The 24,929-nt window shown below is 47.4% G+C and overlaps 1 protein-coding gene across 3 annotated transcripts in view; it reads left to right on the forward strand.

Moving 5' to 3' along the window:
• The window catches only part of CACNA1D (calcium voltage-gated channel subunit alpha1 D), a 160,261-nt gene that overhangs the window by 130,145 nt on the left and 5,187 nt on the right, over positions 1-24,929 (forward strand). For 2 of the 3 annotated variants that reach the window (XM_008054924.2, XM_008054923.2), the window contains 7 exons: positions 739-840; positions 5,840-5,970; positions 19,231-19,347; positions 20,045-20,412; positions 21,365-21,391; positions 22,665-22,814; positions 24,142-24,305. In XM_008054924.2, the coding sequence (XP_008053115.1) occupies positions 739-840; positions 5,840-5,970; positions 19,231-19,347; positions 20,045-20,412; positions 21,365-21,391; positions 22,665-22,814; positions 24,142-24,305 (1,059 nt within the window). The remainder of the gene's footprint in view (positions 1-738; positions 841-5,839; positions 5,971-19,230; positions 19,348-20,044; positions 20,413-21,364; positions 21,392-22,664; positions 22,815-24,141; positions 24,306-24,929) is intronic. The other variant, XM_008054925.2, reaches the window with a different exon arrangement.

Consider the following 24,929-nt stretch of genomic DNA (forward strand, 5'->3'; position numbering starts at 1 on the left):
AGACCTCATCTCTACAATAAATCAAAGAATTAGCCGGGTGTCGTAGCGTGCACCTGTGGTTCCAGCTCCTTGGAAGACTGCGGTGGAAGGATCACCTGAGCCCAGCAAGTCGAGGCTGGTGGCCGTGAGTGTGCCACTGTACTCCAGCCTGGGTGACAGTAAGACTCCAACAAAGGACGGAAGGAAGGAAGGAAGGAAGAAAGGAAGGAAGGAAGGAAAAAAAAAGAGATAGAGATAGAGAGAGTGAAAGAAAAAGAAAGGAAGGAAGAAAATACAAGCATCAGCTCATGTAATAAAAGACCAGGGTTCTGTGGTGTGGATGAGCACACACAGTAAGAATTGAGAAAGTCTTATTTGGGTGAAATTTAGGCTGAATCTTCGAAGATGAAGGCAGAACTTGGAACAGCCAGTGAAGGAGCTGAAGGCATTCTGGGCTGGGAGCAGTGGAAAGGGAGCAGTAGTTCTTGGCTGCGGGAGGCAGGGTGGACTCGAGCGCAATAGACTTTGAATTCTGGCATGAAATGTATGTTTCCATGGTGGAGGGGCTTCTTCCTGGGAGGGTTTATGGCTATTACTGAATGTAGGAAGTGTGTTTGACCCTGACAGAGGAGAGCCCCCTCAGAGGGCAGTGTGTTAAGCCAGGTTAGCCTGGGACAAGGCCGCCATGATGGGAACAGAGAGGGAGTGCTAGGGAACAGAAACAAGTCTTGCTTTTCTTCCTTTGCTTTTTGGATCCAGGTAACCTGGAACAAGCTAATGAAGAACTTCGGGCTGTGATAAAGAAAATCTGGAAGAAAACCAGCATGAAACTACTTGACCAAGTTGTCCCTCCAGCTGGTGGTTAGTGTAATCTGTTTCCTGAGTAGTTCTTGGCCAGTGCATTGTGTTCAGTGATAGTGTCACCAGAAAGTCCAGAGAGTGTTTGCAGAATGCTTTATGTGTCAGTTAGAGCATTAAGGCCAGTAGCTAAAGAAAGCCTTTTGGCCATTTGCTATAATTATTTGGGGTAATATGAAGACCATTCCAGACAAATGGCAGGCTTCAGTGAAAAGGACACCAAGATCCACGTGGCTGGAGCATGGGTTTTCTTGTTGGTGGAGTAATTCATGTTAGAGAACAAGATTGCTATCTCAAAACTAAAAGCCCATTTTTTTTTTTTTTTTGTCCAAAATGAAATATTTCAAAACTAGTTTCCAATTACCCTTCAACGTATCGCTGAAAATGTCTCATGAAAAATTGATAGCTTTCATAAAATTGTATTTTTGAAATGCTTTTATCAAGACTGAATGTGGTACCATAATTACCAAAAATGCCCTTTTAACTAGAATTTAGAGACAGAACTAACAGGCATGCTCATTTCCTTTTCTTATTTATCACAAAATAACTAACTAAACTTTTTAAAATTTTTATATATATATATACACATGCAGTATATATATATGTGTGTATATATATATATATATATATATATATATATATATATACACATGCAGTATATATATGCACATACTGTTTTTCCTTTTTTAAAAAGTACACATGGACTTAGACATTGAGGTGGTTGTTTTGACTGTTCTGTTTCCAAGTTTTAAAGGTGCAGGATCTGTTCACCCAGTGCCACCACAGCAGCATTCTAGAACCCCTGGGCTCTGGGCACATGATGAGCATTTGGCATGATTCATGACCCACTGAACTTTTATAGTGTCACTGCCCCTGCAGCTTTTGAGATTGGTCTGGTTCAGGTCTGGAAGCTGACTTTAGGACCCAGGCCAGGACAATGTCCAAGGCCTTTCCCTCTGGGCAGATGACAAGCTCTAGCTGTTGGGGGATAGAGAGAGCAGCATGCCAGCCAGCTCTGCTCTTCAGCATGAGGTGAGAAGCAGTGTGAGTTTTTGTCGCTGAAGGGAGCACTCACAGCTGGCATGGCCACTGGCTCAAAGCTGGGGAAGATGACCCAGAAGGAAATGATGAAAGCAAAGCAAAACAAGACTCCCACCCAGAGAATCCTGGCTCCCTACAGGAGAACTGATACTGCACATTTAAAACAACTCTTTGGTTTTCATTCTTTTCCTTTTAGCTGCACATCTGAGTACTCGCATGGCTTAGATGAACTGCTTTTGAAAATTGTTGTAACAATGTGCTTGAGCTTTTTCTGCAGCCTCCATTCCTTTCAACTCTCAGTCTTTCAGAATATTCTGAAGCAATTCTGTTTTAGGGTGGTGGCATGGAATCAGAGTTATCTCTTGCCAAACTGTATTCCCCTACAATTACTCGAAACACAGATGCATGCTTCAGAATAGCAGGTGATGCCTGTCTATGTAAACCTTCCTCCTGCTAGCTGAGGACCCCTGAGCATCCCTTGTTCTGCCTCACATCTCTCTTGAGACACGATCTTCATTACAACCAGGCTCACTCCCACATGAAGCCCATCCTTGAGAGATGCATGTGGAGAGTGTCATTTGCATTACTGTGAACCTTCATTTTTTTTCACTTTGCTGGAAGAAAATCCCAGAACTTGGCTCACCGTCTAAGCTCCCTTCCTTTGAAAGAATGATCAACTTTCAGTTTCACTAGACTTCTATTAAAGGCTAAATAGTCTTCTGCTTTCTTGATACAATAACTGGGCCTGGTCTTTTCTCTACATTGCTTAAAATGGATGGTTTAGGATGACAAGTGTTCATCTATTCCACGATGGCAGTGAGAGGCTGTGTAAAGCTTGAGAGAGAGAAATGGGGCCTTAGGAGGAGACAGAAGGCTCCAGGAGTTCCACCCGCATTAACTTACATGCCCAGTGCAGCACTCATCCAGGTTGAGGCTCAGGGGAGCACTGTTGCTACCAAAGAAGATCAGAAGGCGTGGCTGTCTGGCTTTGGTGTGCGGATTCTGGACCAGTTGCTGGGTAGGGTTTTAGTAGATACTCACCATTCATCCTCTTTTATCTTGCGGTGAAGCCATGATTCCCCACATTTCCTGCATCATGACACACTTAGAAAATGATATCTGAGCACCCCTCTGGGCAAACAGATGTGTAGCTCCCGAGGCTGAGGCCTCCGTGTCCCCAGCTGTCAGCTGATCAAAGAGAAGCAGACCAAGTAAGGCCAGCCTCTGCCCCTGGGCACCTGGAACTCTGTGGGATGCTCAAGGAGCCCCTTGTAGCCCTGGTGACAGAACAGAGTAGGATGCTTGTCTCAGAAGTCTTTGCTGGCGTGACATGAGATGTGACCTGGCTCAACGTGAGCTGATGATTAGGCAATGGCCAGGCATGGATTGTGGAGTGCATGTCGGGCTTCTATCGCTCTCGGGCTGCTCACCATCAGTGCCGAGCTGCATCGTCCCTGACTCACAGCTCAGGTGCTCACCTCAGCTCTGCAGACTTCCCTGCCATCTCATAGGCCCTCCCCCTCTCTCCCGGAGGCTCCTTCACCTCCCCAAAAACTCTCCTTGCTTTAGGTCTTCGTTCCTTTACCTGGCTCTTTCACTCCTTTACCATGAAAAGCACATCTCTTTTTCTTCAGCCCTAAGCCCAGTCGACTTCAACAAATTCACTCCTTCTCTTTCTTCCTTTTCTGTATTGCTAGCTTTGACACTTTGACACTTCTTGTTCTTAAGAACTTCCTCAGGCCCAATCTCCCAGTTAGCTCAGTATTTCAGTGGAGAAGACCACGTGGCCCTTGAATTTTACCCTGAGTGAGTCTGCCTCTACTCTGGAGGCTAAAAGGAGATCAGGGTTAGGCCTGCATTTAATGGAGGCATCCTGGTGTGGAATGAAGTGTGGGCCTTCTGCAGGTAGAGCCAGTGCTTTTTCTGGGGCTCCACAGAGAAGACTTGGAACCCTGGAATACAGAGGATGGCCATGACATGACAGGTTTGTGGAGAATTTTCCTGAGCTCCCTGGAGGCACTAGCCAGGCTACAGCCTGTTCACTTCCTGTGTGTGGCCTGGAAAAGGGATAGGCTTGTACTATGGGAGAGGCAGCTCTAAAGAAGCCAGAGGCAAATATGGCCCCAGCAGGACTATCTGTGAAGTAGAGAACCCCAGGCTCAGGAGGCACACCGTCCTGGGTTCAGATCCCAATTCGACTGACCTGGGCAGATCATTTAACCTCTCTCTCCATCTGCTGGGGGTGGGTGGTGAGCAGATCAGTCATGTCAGAGTTGTTGTGAAGAGACCATGAGACCCACATGGGCTTCCTCTGATGCAGGACTTGGCATCTACGATGTCTAGTAGGAAGAGCCTACTAGACCTGATATTCTGGACACACCCTTCTGCTCACCTCTTGCCTTCTTGTCAATTAACACTGTATCATCCGGCACCATAGTTTTACATGCCACACCGAGACTTAGGTGTGCATGGGAGGCCCCAGTCACTCCAGGACTTGTCTGACTTGGGTTTAGAAGGAACATAACTTTTCTTGATGCCAGACACACTGAGGTGGCCTCTTCACACAGTGATACTGAGTAGCTTCTGATAGGGAAGTCCCAAGGTACGGCTCGTAACCACCTGGCCATCTCCAGTGGGGACTGCAAGAAGTTGGTGGTGCCTCCCACATGGGCATGAAATGAAACCCACTCAGTGATCATTAGTGAAGGTCCTGGTGTCCCGTAGTCTGTCATGCTCTAGGATTCATGTCAGTGGATGCCACCACCGGCAGGTTGTAAAATTATAGTGACTCTGATGGCTCGTAGTTATCTAGCCACTGGCACTTAGGACAACCCAAGCCAGGGGCTGAATGCTTTTTGTGCCTCTTTCACGTAATCCCCACAGCTCCCCTGATAGGTTTATCCCCATTTGACAGATGGGAACACAAGTTCAGAGAGAATGAGTCCCTTTCCCCAGATCAGCATGTCACTCTTGTGAGGGTAGCCTGGCCAAAAAGTTAGCTGTTCTGCAACCTGAGGTCCAGCAAGCATTCCTCCTCCCAGTCTCCACAAATCATGGTCAATGGTCCCCAGACCCCAGCATGGCCCCATGTAGGGCACTAAGGTGGTCGTAAGCTTCCCTCAGGAGACACAGCACACTGCCAGTGTGGTGGCTAGCAACCTTGGGAGATCCCGTAGGGCACATTTACATGTCCAGGGTGGTTTACCATAAGACAGCCAGAGTCTCTATTCTGCCTCATGCATCACCTCTAAAATCATCAGCAGAGTTCTGATTCCCCAGCGATGCATGTTGGAGGTTGTTTCTGAACAAAACAGAAATGAGCCCAACTCAGCTTTGAGGTTGGTTGGAGCTGTCGCTGCAGCACAGAAAACAAGCAGTTCTGAATTACAAACCCAGAAACAGTATACAGAGCTTATTGGCGGAGAATTGGGGGGGTGAAAATCTGGATTTGCAGTCACTTTTCTGAACTTTTCTCTCTTCTGAGCTTGTATTGTCACCTTTCTAGGTCTCTGTCTTGAGACATGGGGATTTGGATGATTAATTGCCTTTGCTTAGTTTATGGTAGTTACACATGCAAATCCCTACACGCAGGGGTGAAGACATGGCCCATGAAGCCTCTTTTTGTTTTGTAATTTTTATTTAAGTAAATAACCAAGATGGCATTTCATAGTTACTAATACGCTGCACTGTTAAACTCATGATGAATGTTATTTTTCTGCAACTTTGAGTATCAGTTCATTTAACTGACTCTAATTTTGAGCCTTAACTGCTTTGTAAAACCTTGCTTTTTGCTAGATCGAGGCTCCCATGTTGTAAACTGAGAGCTTGGTGCCTTCTGTACCGCCCCACCCAGCCCCTGCCCCTGCCCCTGCCCCTGCCCCTGCCCCAGCTGGAAGTGAGTGTGTAGGCTCTTGGTCTAATGTGCTGATTCGGGAGAGCTCTGTCTGGTCTCTCCGTTTAGATGATGAGGTAACCGTGGGGAAGTTCTATGCCACTTTCCTGATACAGGACTACTTTAGGAAATTCAAGAAACGGAAAGAACAAGGACTGGTGGGAAAGTACCCTGCGAAGAACACCACAATTGCCCTACAGGTGAATTGTTGTCTCATTTTGTTTTCTCTTTTCACTAACGATTTTACAAGCTTATTTGAAATACTAGAGAGCTGCCTATTCATGGTTGAGCAGTACCACAAGGATTTTGTTTAAACTGAGATACTGCACACTCCCCCAAATGTGGATTGGCCATTTCTGGGCCACAAGGTAAGTGCTTCCCTCCCCACTGCCTTCCCCATGGAGCCCTACACCTGCGACCGCCCATGTGGCAGGGCAGGGCCACCAGGACAGAGGGGGACGAGCACTGCCCTCGCACCCCAGCCCCACCTGCCTTCTCTCAAGGCAGTGTCCTCCAGGCAGGTGCCCACTTTTCCCACAACCCTCGGGTTCTGGCTGCCCAGTGAATGAACAGCTTTCCATCTGAATGCCAAGTGCTTTGTTTTGTTTCTGTTTGTTTCTTACCCCACTGCTTGTTGGTTTTTGGTCCATTTCAGTAACATCCATCACCTCCTAGTGTGTCTGTGTGTGTGTGTGTGTGTGTGTGTGTGTGTGTGTGTGTGCGCGCGCGCGCGCACGTGTGCGCGCACGCATGTGGTGTGGTGTGGTGTGTCTTTCTGTGTGTTGTCTCCTCATGTCCTGGACAGCCTATGGGCCCTCTCCATCCTCCTTCTGGGCCCTGCCCCAGACTCCTGGAGTACAGATGTGGCTTTCAGGAACCTCTGGTAGCAACCAGGGTCCATGCATGTAGGATCCTAGGAAAGCCCAGAGCTGGGGATGGGAAGCAGGTGTGAGGAGGGGCTAGGCAGTCACAGTGGAGACCTGCAGGAGGAGGGGGGAGGGAGGTGGTCTGTGAGTGTCCCTGAGGGAGGAAGCAGGGCAAAGAGAAGAAAGATGCTAAGAGCGGGGCAAAGGGAAACTACAGAGGCTGGCAAGCTATTGAAAACAACTGTCCAAGTTAATCGGGAGCCCTGTCATCTCTGTTACCCAGAGTGCTCTAAGTCCATTGTGGATAAGATGATAACTATTTTCCTTTTTTATTTATTAACACTAAAATACTTGTATGCCCCTGTTATTACCACATGTCTGAAATCTGGCCTTATAGGTATTGATAAGGTTTAGTGTGGATCAGTCCTTGAATCTCTTCCAGGGAAAAATGCTAGCATTGTTTTGTGTTCAAAGTGATGGTAACTACCGAAGTGAAAGCTTGTTTTTGATCTTGCTGTGAGAGAGAGAGAATATGAATATGAATGATAGTGAATGAGTGACCGAGGAACATGGGGTGCGTGTGTATATGGCAAGTTAGTAGATGGTCTTGTGTGACAGAGACCTGCTGATTCATGGTGAAACCTCTGCTCTGCCCGGATAGCTGCAGGGGCTGGGGGAAGAGGCATGAGTGGGTTGGCAGGTAGACGCTGAATCTGAGTGAAGACAATCTCTGATCTTTCTTTCTCTGATCACATATCCTGAAGGTAGCTCAGTGAATCACAGGCTCAGTCAGACAGTTCATTCCCATCCCAGGTTGGAGGATTTACAAGTTAAGATCTCTCACATCCAGCTGATCTGGTCTGCAAAAGTAATAGCCCTCCCCCTGGATTGTAATTCACAGCTAGCCTCAGACACAGCAAACTAAAAAGATGTGTTTGCAGGTTTGTGCAGGTTTCTGGTCCACACATTCTTGAAGGCAGCGTGGCCCAGTAGGGTACAGGGAGAGGGAGTGACGAACAAAGCCCTCTGCCTGGAGGATGAGATTGGCTAGGTTTTCGAGTTCCATGGTATCCTCTGCTTGAAGGCAGCTACCTGCTGTTCTAGGAGCCCAGTTGGGTCAGAACTTGATGACTTTTCTGGAGCGAAAATGTAGTCTTTCACTGATGGCTTGTGTCCTAATTTGCAGTAATCAAGTTAGCTCTCTATTAGGAGACTCTTCTGTGTCTTGTGGAAGGCAGGTATGATGACCACTTGGATGCAGGGTTATTTATACCTTTTCAGAACCTCTGAGACTTCCCAATGAGATGGCTTCAGTGCTTTCTCTGCTGGCTAGACATAGTATTTTGATGATTTAAAACATGCAAAAACAACACACGCCTAAGTTGTTACCATATTTCACATATGGAGTTTACTGAGTCTTAAGATAAAAGATCAAATGTGCCAATACTACATCTATAGGTTGTGGGTTCAAAGACCTATTACGTTGTGTAACATAATGAGGATTTTTTTTATCCTAAGCATTTTTGTTTTATTGTTTATAGACTTTCATTTTCTTGGTAAAATTCAAACATTTCTAGTCAGATATCAGCACATTTTCACATAGTTCCATTGGGAGTTGAGGCAATGTCTATAATTGATGTCGAGTACACAGCCTAGAAAATTAAGTTGTGTTCATAATCTTGACAGATAAATTCTGAAAATACATTTGATTCTGAAACAAAAATTAAAAATAGAAAATTTTTTTTGTCTTTGAAGGATAACTTTAATTACATTTTTGGCTTCCTGTACTGTAGAAATGGCTGTGTGATTTGTTCTCTACGTTTAATTAGCACGAGGAGGCTTTCCTTTCTGCATAATGAAACATGACAACGCAGCAGTTAGGAAGATGGGGTCAAGTGACAATGGGAGGGATGTACCACCAGTAGAACTAGGACAAAGGCACACGTCCTTGGGAAGCCCCTGAGAGTGGGCATGACCTGTTGAGATGCGGGGCAATTTGCTCCTCCCATGGCAGGGCGCCACGCAGCTGGCAGACTGGTTGCTAATGGGGAGTGGAGCGTGGCCATCACAGTGTGAGCACAGAGTTGAAGACATAGGCATGTGCGTGCTTGTGCTGCATAGAGTGCAGTCTGTCTGAACAGTTTTCAGAACATGTCCTGGTCCTCTGCGCCTCCACCCCAGGGAATGGTTTTCAAGGGCACAGAGATGCACTGTGCTTCTGAACCCTGTGGGCTCCATCTGACCTCCCTCTGTTCAGACCAACTGCAGTGTTGCCTTCCACAGGAAGGAGAATGTCTCGAGGAGCCCCTGAATCCGTGTGTGGGAAGGAACTCGGCATCCAGTATCCTCTGGCCTCTGTGGTCTGAATGAGTGTGCAGTTTCCATCTGTCTATCCATCTTCTTCATTAAAACCAACCTTCTCTCCAGCCCCTCTACAGAGGGAACCAGAGAGAAGCTGCCTCAGGCCTCATTTTTAGTTTTCTCTCACTCATCTCCTACATGCCATATCACTTTAATTTGACTCAGCATTTGCTCTTCATCCATTTTGCTCCATCCGAGTGACCTGCAAGTTTCCACATGGGGCAAATAATTAAGGAACACAGTCACGCAGCCATGAAAACACTCAGACCCCTTCCCAGCAAGTAGGAGTGCATGTTGAACGACCCATCAGACCTCCTGGATGAGGACTTCTGTGCAAGTTAAAGACACTAATTACTCCAGTGTCTTGTGCATAATCAAAAGAAAAGATCTCAAAGTGGGAAAAGTTTTGTTCATTTCTGTTTCTTTCAACAACATTCAATAATTTTCTTTCTGTGAAAGACACGCACTCTGGTGGAATCTGAGGAAACTCTCTGTCCCCTATGCATCCTAGATGAGAGTCTGCCTATCTTAATTTCAGGAAAACTTTAAAGGGTTAGTCCTTTTTGTCTGTTTGGAAACCTGGTTTAAGGAAGAGACCATTACTTCTAGCTATAAAGAACTAGGTATTAGGTTGAATAACATATAAGTCTATTCCCAGGCCACCAGATGGTAATGCAGATGACTGAGGGGAGAAGTGGGTGACATATAAGAAGCAAATGACTCTTGTCCTTGATGTGCCTTGACGTGGCCTTCTTAGGAGGAAAATGGAATCTTTAATCTGGGGAGGATTAAACACCTGTTGTCTTGTCATCTTAGTTTAAAAAATCATGGATTTTTTTTAAAGCACGATTCCACCTGAAGCCATAAAAAGACTCTTTTAAATTTTTTTTCTTTTTTTAATCTAAGAGGAGAACAGATGCTAACAGATAAGATTTCACTGGCTGATTCATTTGTTTCAGATGCTTGAACGGATGCTTTAGAATTTTCTGCCTGAGCTACGGCACCAAGCTGGTTAGTCGGAAGGCGCTTGTGGCTAAGGCCTTGAAAGGGAAAAGTCTCAAGTGGGCTTATTTCTACTGAAACAGCATTTCGGGAGAAATGCAGGAAAAAGCAAATCCAAGGCCCCAGGGAGACCCCTTCCAAGCAAGGCACTCCTCCAGAAGGTGGAAGCGGGGCTGCGGCTCATCTGCGGAGCCCAGGCTGCCTGTCGCGGACGCTGCTCACGGTGGCTCTTTTTCATGAAAGGGAACATCCGAGGCTTAACAGTTTTCCTTCCAAGCAGAGACTCAGAGAAAGGGAAAGAGAGCAAAGGAAAGGGGGCGGCCGCCCCACAGAGAAATGAAATGAACACAACTTCCTGATGCTGGCCAGTAAAAAAAATTTTTTAATTAAAATAATAATAAAAAGATTAAGCAGACCTGCCTAAGGTGGGCAGCTGACTCTGTCCCAAAGTTCTGCATCCCTAGTTTGCCCGAACTCCCAAAGACTGGCAGGCCCCTCGGCACTGAGCTAACAGAATTCCTTTTATACGCCAGTCCGTCATGACCTCCTGACCGTCCGGCTCTGCTCTCTGCAGTGACCCAGTCCAGAATGCAGTGAGAAGTGGACAGGCCAGGAAGCTCAGATGCACTCATTGAAACTAACACATACACCCGCATGCCAAAACCAGTCCAGGCAACACCTCAGGTTCCATCTTAACGTGTCCACAGGAAAGACCACCACACCCAAACCTCATCTAACATTGTCCGTCTTTAATTTGTGCTCAGAGCCAGTCTGGGGTGCCTCTTTGGAAGCAGTGTGGTCTAGGTTCAAGGACACCGGGAGTCAGGGAATCTGGGTTCTAGTCCCAGCTTCAGCTTTCACTTGCTGCGTGACCTTGGGCAAGACACTTAACCTCTCTGTGCCTCAGTTTCCCCATCTGTAAAATGGGGGTAATAATGTCGACCTACCTCACAGGGCTGTTGTGAGGAATTGCTAAGTGATTGTAAAGCACTTTGAGCGTATAATTGCTTATTATTAAGACTACAACAATAATAATATCATATGCCTGTTTACTACCAGAACTTTAAGAAATTCTTATTTTCCTTTGATCTCTTTTCTGTTCTGTACTGTAGTTATCCATCAAGAAAGATAATTCTCCCCTTTCTAAGATATCTAGGTGATACATAAAGATGTAAACAGAGGTAACTCTAAAGGCTGCATTTTTACATCTTAAGAACAGCAGATTTTTGCCCAAGAAGTTCGTTTATAAGGGCATCTGATCTCAAATTCTCAGCCAACTCCAAGTGAGGGTCAAGGGTCTATACATCTGATGCTGAGCCCAAAACACCCAAAGTGGGTAATTGAGGTTTTAAAGTCAGTATTCAAAAGTAGTCTTAGTGCAGAGGTCATGGGAAGGAATCTAAAAAATTGAAGTCTCTGAACTGTATAGAGAAAAGGGCTTATGAGCTCCTTCCCCCTGTCCTGGTGTGTGCAGACTGGAGGCTGTGTGTGTGTGTGTGTGTGTGTGTGTGTGTGTGTGTGTGTGTGTGTGTGTGTGCGTGCGCGCGCACACACGTGCATGCTTGCATGCACATGCACGTGGGGTAGGAAATGGAGAGAGGGAGAGAGAGCCAGCAGACTCTGGGGTAACCCTGCTTCTGGCAGAAGTGTGTGCTCTTCCAAGCATCCTGGGAGGGCAGGAGTCCCAGAGGCCAGGCAGGGGACAGGAATGGTATTGCTGCACTTCCTGCAGGTCCGTCCTAGGCATGACAGGTAGGGTCTTTACCAACCTGATGTCTTTCCAGTGATGTCTTTTGTGCCAGTGACACTTGCCCTTTGGGTACAGTGGCTCACCATACCGAGTGGTGCCTAGACTTAAGCAGACCTCCTGGCCTCGCTGTAGAAATGGGCCTAGCTCCAGACTCTGCCCCCTTATGTGTAAGTGTGCAGACTATGGCAAGTCTGCAAGCTCGCAGGAGGTGTTATGAGTTCTGAAAGCAGTCTATGGGGCTCAAGTAGGTTTGGCTGCTTCACACCACGTGTGATGATGTGGGAGGTGGGTGAAAGCCAGCCAGCACACTCCATTGTGGCTGGGCCACCTGAGAACATGTTGAAGCACATCTGTACCTGTCTCAAAGCTGCTGCCCTAGCACCAAAGTCCACTCCCCCTGCCAGGACAGCCCCTCTCCCAGACTCCTGTGTGACCCAGCAACTATAGGGCTAATGCCTGGCATCACAGGGAAACTCTGGGACTTGCTCTGGTCTGAAAGCCCACTTTTGCTCTGACTTGCCAGTGCTTGAGATGTTTTAAATCATAAGAGCTTATTAAGATTTGATGTATCACCTCTGAAAGGGAAGCTGATCAGCCCTGTGGGCACAGGTGAGGAGCTGATACCCCCTCAGACAAACAAACCCTCTGTTTGTCTCTGACCCACCCCAATTTTGAGTTGATGAAGTGCTGAGGACAACACGTACCACCCTGCACCTGTGTCACAGAGGGCCAGTGTAACTGACCTTTGGATTTTCTAGATACAAGTCTCCAAACACACATGCCTTGGTAGAAAGACCCAAGCAATTCAAGTGACTGGTATTTCCACACATCCTCTCCACACTCCTTCCAAATAATAAGTCAAACCTGGAAAATGACTGCTCTCTAGATAGGACTTAGGGAGTAGTTGAAATGAAACGAGAGTCTTGCCCCACTTGGGTCTGGCTGTGTTGCTGGGGACCAGCACTGGCTGAGGTTGGCAGCCAAGGCCAGCTTAGGAGAGACAGCCAGGACTTGGGAGGACTGACTGAAAAAGAAAAGAAGGCTTCCCAAAGCTTGACTTAAAGTCAAACTGTGGGGGCACTCTGTCATTTCTCCTAAAATCTTGACAAAAGAGCATAGCTTCCAACATAGAGGAATTTGTGAGAGACTACTCAAGTTTATTATTTAGAATCCTCATAGACACACACAGCAAACTTGGCACCCGACACCAGAATCCACGGGGCTAAACTTTTAAGCTCTCGGGTAGAATGTATGATGCAGGCCAATATGCATCATAGAGAAACAAAGGTAAGACTGGACATCAGGCTCTTCTCAAAGTGCTTACACTGTGGTACAACCCAATTAAAGATAAAATTCATAATGCACAGAATTAGTGAATACTGTACTCTATATACTATTTCTGAAAGTGGGGAACTCTCTCTCCTCTGGGAATAGTAATTATTATGTTGAAAAGTCTTTGAGAAGACAGAATTACTGAAGAGAAGTTAAGGCAAGTTATATCATGCAGTAGTAGAATGTCAAACTATCGTAGCATGTTATTTAGTATTATGTACCTAGCATCTGTCAGTAGTCTAGCTGTGTTATGAGTCAATGATCTAGAGAAAGGAGCTTGCAAAAACTAGTATAATGGTTCCATGGTGGGTAGGTACCTGGGTGAATTCATTCTCCCTGCCACCTCTCAGGTGTAAGAAGAATGACTGTTTGGGATGATGAGAGGGCACATCAATCTAAGGCACGGTGAAGGCAACCCGTTGAGAGGTGCCAAGGGCAGGCTCAGAGAAGCTGTGTGAAGACCATTTCTTCCACAAGTGGAAAAAGGTCAGCAGATTTGCAAGAATTCTGGATTGGGTGAAAAGTCTGACACCTGAGGAAATGGTAGTCTACCTGTCAGCGGATAGGTTAGCCAGCAGTTCTCAAAGTTTTTGGTCTTAGTATCTTTTTGTATTAAAAAAATACTGAGGACCCTTGTGTATTAATATTTTCTGTGTTAGAAATTAAAGCTGAGAAATTTTAAAACATAAGAGGATGCAAGCACAAAGATGCCAGAGTGATGACATCATCACTTGTTATGTAGCCTTTGAAAACCTCACTGTGCTCTCATGGGAGGATGAGAGTGTATCAGGCAAAGAGTATCCTAGTATTATTATGCAAATCACAGTGACCTCATGAACCCCTGAAGGTGTCTCAGGACACCCCAAGGTTCCTGGAGCACATATTGAGAACCGCTGCTCAGGGGGGATGATCCAAAGTCCCTCTTAAGGGCAGAGTGTGCTGGAGCCTTTTAATGACCCCCCCTTGTTAAAGAGACTGCGCAGTGACACTACCCTTGCTGCTTGTAACTGAGCCCCTCTTCCCCCTCCAGCCCCTTCCCTGCAACAGCCTCAATCCACTCCCTGAGACACAGAGCTGCCTGTGCCACTGTGTGTCCAGTGGAGTTCAGACTGAGTGTTGTGTGGTGTGGCTGAGTCTCACTGCCTGTGATGGTCTAAAACTGAGTAGGATAGAAAGTGTTTTTAAAAATCTCTCCCTTAAGTGGCTAAACTGAGACCACAGATGTGTGCCAAACAGAGGACCCATTTCAGGGACAACTTGTCATCATTTGTCATTTCCATGCCGATTTAGTCATCTGAGAGCTCTGCAAGGCTCATCAAAAGAGGGTTAACCTTAAGTGGCACCCACAGTCATGATTATAGGTGAGTGGTTAAGATTCGATTCCAGAACTCTTTCCCAGTAGCTGCACAGTGCCTCTGTCTTGGTAGTGGTCAAGGTGGGAGTTTGGGAAAGGTGGGGCCAGCATAGCATCAGGGGAAGAGCTTGCCGAGCTTTTAACTAGTTCAGGCATGTCATTTAACCAAACAGAAATCATGTTGGCTTTCCCTTCTCCCAGGATCTAGTGGAATATAAGTATATGAGCTCACAATGACACGTAGAAAGATGCTACTGGGACAGAACTTGGGATTTGCTGCTTCTGCTGGGCTTAAATCTTATGGAATGCTCTATTAACAGGAAACTGGCAAGAGTTTCCTCTGATTCTGGTGTTAAAATTGCAACCAAGAATTAAGATAGAACTGAAATAGATCGCCATCTCAGATAGTTTTCAGGGAAAGGTCACAGATTACTTTAGGTAATTTTTTAAAAAGTGTCCTTTATCTTTCAAAGTAATGGTAACAAACTCAAGTTATACAGCTGAGGGCAAGTCCTGGGGCAACTTGTGGGGGTAACATTGCCACTGGCTTTCTGTGTGAGTGGGAATCACTGTGGATGATGAATGGAGTGTCCTGCCCATGATTCTCTTTATATCTGACACAAGGGCTGTTCACAATGGACACAAAGGCCACCATCACATTTTCCCTGGAGGAGAGTGGTGACAAAACAAGGGTGTGCCTGCATGTGATGTGCTGAGGAGGCGGAAGACAGCTTGCAGATGAGCAGGTTTATGCTATAAGAACTTAATCTCCAGTTCTGTCTTCTAGTGGAACTAGTCTAAAATTGTCCCCTCTCATTGGGTACAGGCAAAATCCTGCTAAAGGGTTAACCAGAACTGTCATTAGCGAGGTGACTGTGTACAGAGCCAGCCTGGGCTTGTGAAGCCTGCCTGTGATGAGAAACGGGCTCTGCCAGGGTAGGGTTCTTGGCCAGAGTCTGAAGGCCTGGTACTCGCATCCTGAAGATGAAGGGCCTGGCCCAGTCCCGACTGGAGACCTGCATTTCTTATCTCCACTGCTACAGTGTAGGTCTGGGGCGGGTCTGTGGGCACTGGTGCATGCTTGCCATGGTGGTGAGAGCTGGCAGATCGCTGGTGTGTTTGATGGAGCTTGCTTAGGGAAACAGGGAGGGAAAGCATTTCCAATGCATCCAGGTCAGAGAAACTTAACCCAAGAAGTGGGCAAGAGAAAGGAAGGTAAATGAATGTTCACATTTGATATCAAAATATCATAATTTTATGCTAATGCTTTGGAAATGTTTAGAGAGATTTTAGTGTTTTTTTGGTGAATTAACCATTCAATAGAGTAAATATCTATACAATTCCAACTAAATGGTGTCTAAAATTTAAAGCAGCAGTCTACAGGCAAAGCGCCAACATTTCTTTTTTAAAAAAATATTTATGATAACATCTAGCATTTTAAAATCAACCAGAAACTAGGCTTAATTCTGTTTAATATTTTATAAGATTGGACATCTTAAAACAAGTCAATAATGTTTATATTTTATAGCAATTTTGTGTTTATTCAAAACCATAATTCTGCTGTGATGTTAATGGAATGACTTTTTATGGCATTGTGTTGGTTTAAGTGTTAATGACCACATTTCAAATTAAAATAGTATGTTGCTGATAGAAGTAGACACAGATATGAAATATGAAAGAACAGATAATTTTACTGATTGTAAAGTGTTTATTTCAAGGAAAAAAAGGTTCTTTTTTAGAACTGTGGGAAAAAAGAGTACATTTTTCAAGGGTTTAAGAAAGTTTTTTGCAATTTTGGGGACTGGAACTTGTGCCTATGGAATTTTTGGAGCAGCCTAAGCTACCTTTTAGCTTGATATGTGTGCTAGAAAACCTTCATTTTCATGTTTTGTGATATGTAATCAATTCAGGGTGCTGTGCTTAAGCTTCATTTCAGCTCTAGTTTGGGAACATCTGCTTCCCGTACTCCCAGTCCTGGGGGACAGCCCTGTCTATCCCTATCCAGATCACATATGAAAGAGCAAAGTCAGTCCCTGACGCTTACGAAGTATGTTTTTTCCTGGGTGGAGCAAACAAAATATAATCATGATATCTAACTCTCTACTTTTGTGTCTGGGAAGAGTGATGCATTCTCTCCTTCTCTGATGTCTCTTTAATAAATATGTTGTCATTATTTGTCTTTGGAAGTGGCAACTTGGGCCACCTCTTGACCTTCTCCATGATTTATGTTGCAAATTCTCTGTCCTGTGTCTGTTCACTGCACTGTCTTGTTGACGACTAAATCCTAATCTTGTGTATCATTGAAGATGTGCTGGAGACAGTTTTTGTTTCTATTATGCAATTATGTTATATGTGTATTTCAGTGAAATGTCAACCCGTCAACAGAGGATGATGTTAAAAATTATCCAAATAAATAGTTTTCTATTTCTTCTAATCAGACCTAGTCCAATCAGTTGAATGATGGCAAATAAGAATGTGTGTTGTTTAACTTGGGAGCGGTCCTGGCCCCTACTGCCTTGTAACATGGACTGATATACACAATTGACTTGGGGGTGTTGACGTTAGTGCACTGTAACCTAGGTTTATTTTGTGGAAACAGCAGCAGGTGTCTCCAACCTTGTCCATCTTTGGGAACCTCAAATATGTCACAGACCTTGCTTCCCAGTTGATTCAAAATCGACCCCCCAAAACCCTTGCTTAGCTTATGATCCCTGGATAATTGTGCCCTAGGACGCTCTGAATGAATGAATCACAGGCTGATATTGCCGGGTAAGACCACTAATACTCTAGCTGTTCTGTGTGAGAGCTTTTACCGATGTAACATGAGAGTTGCCTTCTGGTTTCCATGAGAATGGCAAGTGGGTCCGTCTCCAAACCAATGATTCCCAGGCTCAATGTGCTGGGCTCAGGAATTCTGAAAGGGGGAAAGTAAGTGTGTATATGTGAGCATGTGTGTGTGCATGTGTGCAAACTTACCCACATGTGCATGTGTGTACACATGTGTGTCCTGAGCCTATACTTAGAGGACAGCGAGAAGCAGCTTCACTGACCACCCCAAGAACTGTGTTGGTTTCACCCAGGACATGTCTGTCTGTCCCTAAGAATTCCTAGCCAGGAATCTTAAAGCTTTCATTCCTGGCACTTTCTTCACCCCTACAGTCCATGAGCTGAAAACCAGTCTCTGCACAGAGTGGTTCAAATCAAACTCAACCTGGTGTGCCATTGTTAGGAGAATCGTCTCAAAGGTTGAGTGCTTTTTTGGATGAGGCCATTTGTTCTAAGGGTCTCTTGGGAAGTTTCTATGCAACTTTGCATTCTCAATCAACATCATAAGCACTGGCTTTGGCATCTGCAGACCAGTTTTGAGCACTCCCATACCAGTGGGGCCCAGCCCTGGCACATCCAGCCAGACTGCGACCGCCACCCCCTTCCCTTCCCTGAACCACTGCTAGGTATCTGTTTTACCATGTGCACGGCTCGGGCCCAGTCACTACGCTCTGTTTATGTCCTTGCCACAGCCACCCACACATTGCTGGGTGTTGTGGAGGAAAGACAGGGAAGTGATCTTCTCCCTGAAGGCCCACTGCTCAGCCCAGTTCTTCTTTGCCAGCCACTCTGAGATTGAAGCATAAGTTGCACGGCCAGTGTCTCAGACATTCTCCAGGCCTTTACAGCTGCTGAGTTGCAGGCTGACTCCCAGTACATGAGGAGGGGTCTTGTGGATATGGGACCCTAGACCTGGGGCAGGGAGGAAATACCTCCTTCAGTTGCAAGTCTTTTTGTGGAAAAGAATAAAGTAGCTGTACGGTCCCCATTCATCTTTAAGCTCGCAGGCTGTTTTTCTTCAAATTAGTGGCCAAAACATCATTATTTTTTCAGAGTTGAAGCAGCTCCTTCCCTCATATACAGTCCATAAACATTGAAATGTTTCCCTAATAAAGTCATGAACAATGGAAGGGCTTCTCCTGGGCCTTGTCTCAATAGAGTGGGGGCTGGAGTGAGAAAGGTTGCTGTCAGATCCTCAGGGGAAATGCAGAGTGTCTGTGAGGGGCCCAGAGGAATCACCTGGTGGTCTTGCACTGCCTCCAGAGGGCTGGTGAGCCACTTTCAATCTGTTGTGGGCTTCAAAGAGCTGGCCCCTCAGTTGGCTAATTCTCCACCTGAACATATGCTACAAGCCAGGGCACCCCAGATGGCTACAGGGGCCACACTGCACAGTGGCCCATGTCTGTGTGCATGTCGATCTGTTGCTGTGGTCTGAATGTGCTGGTGATTGCAGTGTGTTGTGTCACTCACTCGTCCATGGCTTTTTAGTAGAACCAGTGGCCCTGATGGCTGCTTGGGCTGCTTGCTCCTATGGAGCCTGCACCTGGGCTTCCTCATGCTGGGTGCAGCCGGGGAGGCCTTGCCATCATCCCTCTAGAACAACCAGGGTGTGCCCTTGCCCAGCTCCGGGAGAATGGGGCTCTGTGGGTATGAGCTCTTGGCCTGGCAGACCCTAGGACTTGTAACCAGGCGATGTTCCCTGGAAGTGGGGACATTTGCAAGGGAGGTTCTGGGTTGCAGGCCTCAGACATTCCAGCCTAGGATTATCTTGACCATCTGGAACTCCTGACCATATCCACCTATCCCTAGGCTGTCTTCAATGATGTCCAGACAGTCAGGCAGTTTCCTGAATTGGCTTTTGGAGGAGCCTTTCTTTCACCGCTGAGTCAGGCAGGAGCAAAACCAACACCCAGGCTGGTCCCAGGGCCCACATGTTGTCTAACCTGTTCTGCCATTTTCCTTGATCTAGGCGGGATTAAGGACACTGCATGACATTGGGCCAGAAATCCGGCGTGCTATATCGTGTGATTTGCAAGATGACGAGCCTGAGGAAACAAAACGAGATGAAGAAGAAGATGTGTTCAAAGTAATTATTCCACGCCTAGCTACACATTGGCCACCTGCAATAGTGGGGCAGGACTCCAGATTGGGCAGTTAACAATCCATAGAAGAGTATGAAGAATGCAGCCCAGCCCCAGGGTCTAGAGGGGCTTGCAGACCATGCCTCGCCCCATCCCCTGCAGACCTTCCCATTCACCAGCTCCTCTTCTAGGACCAGGCCAGCTCCTTGCCTGAGTTTGTCCTGTTCTCCCTACCCTATTCCCCACTGTCAGCTTCTGAGGCGCTTGGCCACAGCCACTGGCCATATGGGTAAACATCTGGGTCCTTCTGACAGCTGTCCATGCTACCCTCCTTCTTTCCTGGGCCAGCTCTTTAACCTGCCAGATGGCCCACAGTCCCCTAACTCAGAGGGCATGCCCACTGCCCAACCTTGGGGCTGCCAGTCAGCCCAGCTGGGTATAAGTCACCCCAACTTGAAGCCACTGGAAGCATATATGCGAGTGACAGCCAGCTCTGGAAATCGGTAACCTTCCTCATTTCAGAGGGGACCAACTCTCACAAGAACACATTCACCCTGACCATTGAGACTCTCAGATTGTTTTACAGGGATCCTACGGAACTTGCCTAGACTTTGTTTTTCATGTAGAAAAAGTTACCTAACATAGCTAGCCTGCATCAAATACTTGTTAAATTACCTGGTGTTGTCTCCCATTATTTTGCAGAGAAATGGTGCCCTGCTTGGAAACCATGTCAATCATGTTAATAGTGATAGGAGAGATTCCCTTCAGCAGACCAATACCACCCACCGTCCCCTGCATGTCCAAAGGCCTTCAATTCCACCTGCAAGTGATACTGAGAAACCGCTGTTTCCTCCAGCAGGAAATTCGGTGTGTCATAACCATCATAACCATAATTCCATAGGAAAGCAAGTTCCTACCTCAACAAATGCCAATCTCAATAATGCCAATATGTCCAAAGCTGCCCATGGAAAGCGGCCCAGCATTGGGAACCTTGAGCATGTGTCTGAAAATGGGCATCATTCCTCCCACAAGCATGAACGGGAGCCTCAAAGAAGGTCCAGTATTAAAAGGTAACCTTGACCATGTGTTTGCACTTGGTCATGTGGGGTCTACCATGTTGCATCTGGCCCCATGGAGCAAGGCGGGTCTTCCTCACTATCCCCTGTGGTCTGGTGCCTGGAGGAGGTTCCCCATAGGCATTTGTGTTAGGACCTGTGAACACCCTTGAAGTTATGGCCACCTTGCATACCAGCCACGTGATGGGCCTGAAGGATGAGGGCCACCTGCCATCCTACATCTTGCTGGATTAGGGGGAGGTTAAAACAGCAGCAGCCACAGAATCCATCCTCTTTGATTTTACTACATACCCTGGGACAGGGTAAAAGCCAGAGTCAGTGTGTGAGGCTTTGAGGACCATACAGGGCAGGTGAGAGAGTAGAAAGCTCTGAGGAAGCACTGTCCTTCTTTGGAGAGAGGGCTGATGTCACTGAGCCTGCTGGTTCTCCAGAGGATTGAGGCCAGGGCGTGCCGGGTATCAGGGAGACTTACCACAGTCCAGGGGCAGAGCAGCCTTTGAGAACATGCCAGGCATTTTCTGAGAGTTTCCCCTGCTGTACTGCATCCAAAGCTCGCCTTGGCCTTCCTTGCTTGATAGAGCAGGAGGTCTGTGATGTACCCCCTTGGCTCTGCCATTGTAGTATGAAAGCAGCACAGACAATGTGGAGGGGAATGGTGTGCGGCAGCATCCCAGGAAGACTTTATTGTGGATGTTGAAACTTGAACTTCATATATTGACCTACGATGAAGTATTTTTCATCTTTAGATTTCTTTTCAATCCTTTGTAATGTAAAAACTGTTCCTGGTTCATGGGCCATATAAAGACAGGTGGCAGCCGTATTGGTCCAGAGGACCATAATTAGCCAGTCCAACTTTTGGCTAATTATTGGCAGTATTTTAAATTTTGTAGGACATATTTAACTTGTGTCTTCTCCCTCCCTCCCATGCTATGCCTTTCCTGGATAGAACCCGCTATTACGAAACTTACATTAGGTATGTGCTCATTACCTATGTTTTTGTGTTAAATACTGTGGTGTTATGTTACCAACTGGCCTCTCAGGGTGCTGAGAAAAATGTCTTTGAGTCAACCCATTAGAGGTTACCACATAACCTTTAATCCCAGGACTATGGACTTGGAGGTCAGAGGTTATTGCTTGTTTCTAAGCAAAAGCACCTTCAGATCCATATCTGCATTTGTCACCATCTAAGGACTGGTGTCCACACCTAGGTGTGCCCCCATGGGCTGGCTCCTGCAGGCCTCACAATGGCACAAGGGAGCACAGTGTGCACTTACAGGGGCCCAGGTCTGTGTGGCTGGCAACTTTGGCTGCCCTTTGGGGTTAGGCTTCTCATAGGGGCTTAGTAAGAGCATGATCCAAATCTCCTGAAGATCAGGAACCAACTCTTCTCCTTCATCTTCCCTGTAGCCCCTGGGATTTGTGCAGTATATTCCGCTCCAAATATGTTGACCTGAGTTGAATTCTGGGTGGAATGACTATTTTGTTGGGGGTAGGGGAAGGACAGGTCTTCTGGTTTCATGCTATCAAGTGAAATCAGGAGCCACCTTGGCCTGAGGGGCATGTGAGAGAGTGGAGAGCTCTAAGGAAGCACTTTCCTTTAGAGACAGGGTTGATGTCACTGAGCCTGCTGATTCTTCTGAGAATTGAGGCCAAGGCAAGCGAGGTGTCAGGGAGATTTACCACCATCCTGGGACAGAGCAGCCTTTGAGAACATGGCAAGCATTTTCTGAGGGAGTTTTCCTTGCTGCACTGCATACAAAGCCTGTCTCAGTTTTCCTGACTTGATAGAGCAGGAGTTCTGTGGTGCAGAGGCCCCTTCATTCCAGGTTCTGAAGCTACACAGGGTTAGCTGGAGGGCAGGAAAGAGAAGGGGTCAGAGCAGGTGGCCTGGGAACCCAGGACATTTTCCCCGGGGCTGCTGACCCCTAGCCTCCAGGTCCATTGTCTTGTACTTTTCTCCAAATTACTCCCACTCCCTCGGCTTGACATCAGCATTGTTCAGGTACTAAGAGATCCCACTTTCCAGCACACAGACACTCACACGTGAACGCGAGCACACATACACACATGCACACACACACACATGCACACACACACATAGCACTATTACCGGAAACCCGATCATTCCAATGCTGCTTGAGGTAGGTATGCATGTAGGAGAAGCCAGGGGCACCCTGGCTGCAGCAGGAATTGTGTGCGCCCCCCCACCTCCCTCCAGGCTCTCAGATCCTCTGTCCCAACTGCAGGTCTGATTCAGGAGATGAACAGCTCCCAACTATCTGCCGGGAAGATCCAGAGATACATGGCTACTTCAGGGACCCCCGCTGCCTGGGGGAGCAGGAGTATTTCAGCAGTGAGGAGTGCTATGAGGATGACAGCCCACCTCCTGGGAGCAGGTGAGCACTCTGGCTCCCACTGAGGATGGGAGGCCCTCTGTCCCAGCCCTTGGTGCTCAGCCTGCTTAGGAAGCCAAGGGCCTCCAGCAGCTGCACTCTAGCTTCCCCTGAAAAGCACAATCGGGCAATGTCAGGTGGGAGAATCAGGGCCACAGAGAGGCAGGATGGAAGCTGTTCTTTCAGACCTGTTACCTTATTTCCACTGAGGGCCTCCGAGGCCCTTTAGTAAAGGCTCCAGAAATGTGAGCTGGGCCTGCCTTATGGCTGGGTTGGCCCCTTTTCATCAGCCCCCATATTCCAAGAGATGGGACCTGAGGGCTTTGTTTGTGCGGCAGTTTGGTCAGCCTGTAGCCTGGCCAGAGTCCTCCCGAACAGTTCCTATTCCTGCTCCATCAAGGGGTCTCTCCTGGAAATGAGAGAGCAAGGGGTCAGAGAGGCACCATTCAGTCAAGGTGCTTCTCCTGGCTTCGGTCCTGCAGAAAGGGTGTATATGGTTATCAAAGGCACTTTGCTCTATGAGGCACAGCAGGCAAAGCAGAGGATGAACACCACCCTCCAAGGAAGCAAAAGTGGTACCACAACGAGGTCTCATCCAGCCTCTGAACCTCAGCCTCCGCTCCCATGGCTCTTCCCTTTGCCTCCCTCAAAGCGTGACCTCTGGAACCACTGACTGAGCCATGTGGGCTCACGTTTCCTTCTTTAGGGCCTCTGTTCACACCGAGTGCCCTACGTGGACACCCCTTCCCCATCTCTGCCCGCCTCATTTCTTCTCTCTTCAAGGGCCTGCTCTAGGGCCTTGCTCTGCATTTCCCTGACTGGAAATGAAATGCCCCCACCTCAAGGAAACCTCGCAGCTCTCCTCCTCCAGCATTGGCCTCTCCCAACTTGCATTAGATGTCTTTGTGCTTGTGGCACATTCAAAGCTCCTTGAGGGTGGGGATGGTGCTTCATATGTCTTTGTGCCCCTGATGCCCAGCCCAGCTCCCGGCAGAGCGCAGGCATGTGGAAGAAAGGTTCTCATGGGGGAAATGAGTGGACGGGAGTCCAGCTTACAGGGCATCTTCAGTCATACTTGACCTGGGGCTGAGGGATGGAAACTGCCAGAACACTCATCACAGACTCACATCCTGAACTTACTGTGATGGCCCTTGCCCTCCATTTAGAATCATTCGTGAAAACTGAAGACTGTTTTGCTCTCAGCTGGCCCTGCTGTGTCCATGGGAGGTGGGGAGGGGAGTATAGACGAGGGGCTGACAGGGCTAATGACAGAGCTTATCAGCTGGAATCTCACATGCCCCTTTCTCTCTTGGCCCTTTCTGACTGCTAGGCAAAACTTTGGCTACTATAGCAGATACCCAGGCAGCAGCTTGGACTTCGAGCGGCCCCGAGGCTACCATCACCCCCAAGGTTTCCTGGAGGACGATGACTCACCCATTTGCTATGATTCACGGAGATCTCCAAGGAGACGCCTACTACCTCCCACCCCAACATGTGAGGCCAGATTTTTTGTTTTGGGTGGAGCCCCCAGAGAATAGTGTGCCTCTCCCCCCACCCCCACTGCAGGGGCGTGTGACAGATGTGTCCTGCTGAGTCAGGGACCTTTAGTCCTCAAGACCAGCCCCTTGGCTTCCCTTTTTTTCTCATCTGTATTAACCATGTCAGCACTGTTCTTGTCTCTCTTTGAGAAAAGAGGGAGGCAGTAGGGGCCCTAAAGTTTGCACATACTTGACATCTGATAAGGGGTTTTTGGTGAACACATCACTGTCTTTGAACCTAGGATCCATCCTGAGAGGTAGGCGAGCCACACACATGTTTTTGCTGTTGTTGGCCTTGCCCTGTTCCACAGTGGGGTGAGTGAGCCCCAAAGAGGGAGGGGGGGCTCAAGTGCAGACCTGGACATGCCCCAGGCCTGTCTTGCAAAGCCTCTGGGGGGCACCTGGGCATCTTTGATGTCCATCTGTCTTTAGGCTCCCACTGGGCTGATCCTTCTTCCTTCCCTCTTCCCTCCTTCTCCCTCATCTTTGCCTTAGCTCAGCCAGTGCCCTCTGCTCACGTGTAGGCTTTGGTCTTGGTGGTCACCCCCATGCCCCATGCTCCATTCTGAGGTGGGGGAGC

This window comes from Carlito syrichta, unplaced genomic scaffold (genome assembly GCF_000164805.1).
Source record: "Carlito syrichta isolate Samal-C Ts95f unplaced genomic scaffold, Tarsius_syrichta-2.0.1 Scaffold301617, whole genome shotgun sequence".
Taxonomy (NCBI): Eukaryota; Metazoa; Chordata; class Mammalia; order Primates; family Tarsiidae; genus Carlito; species Carlito syrichta.